The 2,049-nt window shown below is 45.6% G+C and overlaps 1 gene segment (V, D, J or C); it reads left to right on the forward strand.

Moving 5' to 3' along the window:
• Positions 1–903: 903 nt before the first annotated feature.
• On the forward strand, positions 904–1,678 carry LOC131516913 (T cell receptor alpha variable 14/delta variable 4-like). The segment is given in 2 exon segments: positions 904–994; positions 1,202–1,678. Coding segments are annotated over 2 exon segments (467 nt in total).
• The last annotated feature ends 371 nt before the right edge of the window (positions 1,679–2,049 follow it).

A 2,049-nucleotide genomic window follows, 5' to 3' on the forward strand; every position in this document is an offset into this window, starting at 1 on the left:
AAAAATGTTTATTTATTTTTGAGAGAGAGAAAGAGAGAGAGAGAGAGAGGAAGGGAGAGAGAGGAAGGGAGAGAGAGAGAGAGGGAAAGAGAGAGAGAGAACAAGTGGGAGAGGGGCAGAAAGAGGGAGACAGAATCTGAAGCAGGCTCCAGGCTCTGAGCTGTCACCACCAACCCTGAGATCATGACCTGAGCCGAAGTCAAGATCGTGACCTTAGCTGAAATCAGATGCTTAACCGATTGAGCCACCCAGGCACCTCCAAAGCAAGAGTTTTCTAACAGACTTACTATTGATTGCTATTAGGCATGTGCAGTTAGCCAAATTTTGTCAATCAGGAAACTTGCTGTGGTAGCATTAAACAGACAAAGAGCTTTATCCAATGGAAAATTCCTCAGAAACCAATGCCTTGCAGTGTAAGAAGAAAAGTTATGATGACTGAGAATGAATAGTTTTATCTTCTTGTCCAGAAGAAAAATCTGTGAGTATATTTCACTGTAGATTTTGGCTGGGGACAAAAAGAAGCATACACTGCGCAAAAAGATGGATGACTATTTGCTCTCAGAAGTCACCATAATCATAATAAATTGTATTTCTTTTCAGATTTACCAGTCCATCGTAGATGCATTGGCTGAATATGGCAAATGGTTCTACCATCAGTGTCCTACAATTCAGCTTAACTCCTATACATATCATTGTTGTGAATTAAATTAGAAAAAGACTTAATAGGCAAGTTAGACTCTCCCACCATGTCAACAAAGCCACAGCGCAACACAAGCAAACTGATAGCAAACTACATTTCCTGTTCTGGCACGGTAGCATCTTACAGCTTAGTCAGTGTGTGTGTGTGTGTGTGTGTGTGTCCGCCCTCTGAGGCACAGGGCAGGCATTTAGACCTGAATTTGAGACGGAACACGGCACATTTCACTCACAGGAAGAGCCTCCAACATGCTGCTCCCCAGCCTGCTGAGAATAGTCACAGCCTCCATCTGCCTTGGTAGGGCTAGTAAAGACAGCCACAAGCACAGACAGGCTGTGCCGAGTCCCAAGTTCAGGGGTAGACGCAGGTTATCATTGTCTGCTGGGGTTTAGGAGAGTAGAATAATGGGCAGGGGAATCAGAACTCTCAGTCCTACCTGAGTTCCCTAAGACCCTAGGGCCACTACCAGGAGAATCAGCCTAATTCTCTCTTCTCTTTTTGCAGGAGCCAGCATGGCACAGAAGGTAACTCAAGCCCAACCTGCAATTTCTATGCCAGAGAAGGAGGCTGTGACCTTGGATTGTGTATACGAAGCCAGTGGTTATACTTATTATCTATTCTGGTACAAACAACCACCAAGTGGGGAAATGATTCTCCTTATTTATCAGGAGTCCTACAGTGAGCAGAATGCAACAGAGGGGCGGTATTCTCTGAACTTCCAGAAACCAGACAGATCCATCAGCCTCACCATCACAGGATTACAACTCAGGGACTCAGCAGTGTATTTCTGTGCTCTGAGAGACACCACAGTGATGCGGCACCTGTGGGAGCCCCACAAAAACCTCAGATCTCAAGCATCCCCCAGCTATGGACACCAGGGAGAGCAGCGGTGTGGAAGGAAGAAGCGGGGGGCTGTGCCTGAGGCAGTGGGGGTTTTCAGGTGGATGCTTCACTCTAAGGAAAATGCTATTTCTCTGGCTCAGAGAACATATCAAACAGTGTCATTCATCAAAAGCATCTTTATCTTCAATTCTTTACCTCGCAGTAGACATTTCACAAAAGATTTTTTTAAGTGGTTTGTGATGATTACATTAAAGCGGAAGACCCAAAATCTAAACGGCTTCCCTGTGTTGACCTGTAGTGCCAAAGTTGCTTCAGCCTGTAGCGTCAAAGCCCAGATCTGTCCTGGTGTCAAAGGGACTCTTAGGAAGCTTCCTTTGAAGGATTTAGTATCTTCCAGAGACTGAAGCTACGTCTGCTGCTCTGTCATGTATGGCCCTCCCGTATGTCCCCTTCTGGTCACTACCTGCTCTTCTGGGGAAACCACAATCCCATAGATAGATTTGTTTTGC

Source organism: Neofelis nebulosa, chromosome 7 (genome assembly GCF_028018385.1).
Source record: "Neofelis nebulosa isolate mNeoNeb1 chromosome 7, mNeoNeb1.pri, whole genome shotgun sequence".
Lineage (NCBI taxonomy): Eukaryota > Metazoa > Chordata > Mammalia > Carnivora > Felidae > Neofelis > Neofelis nebulosa.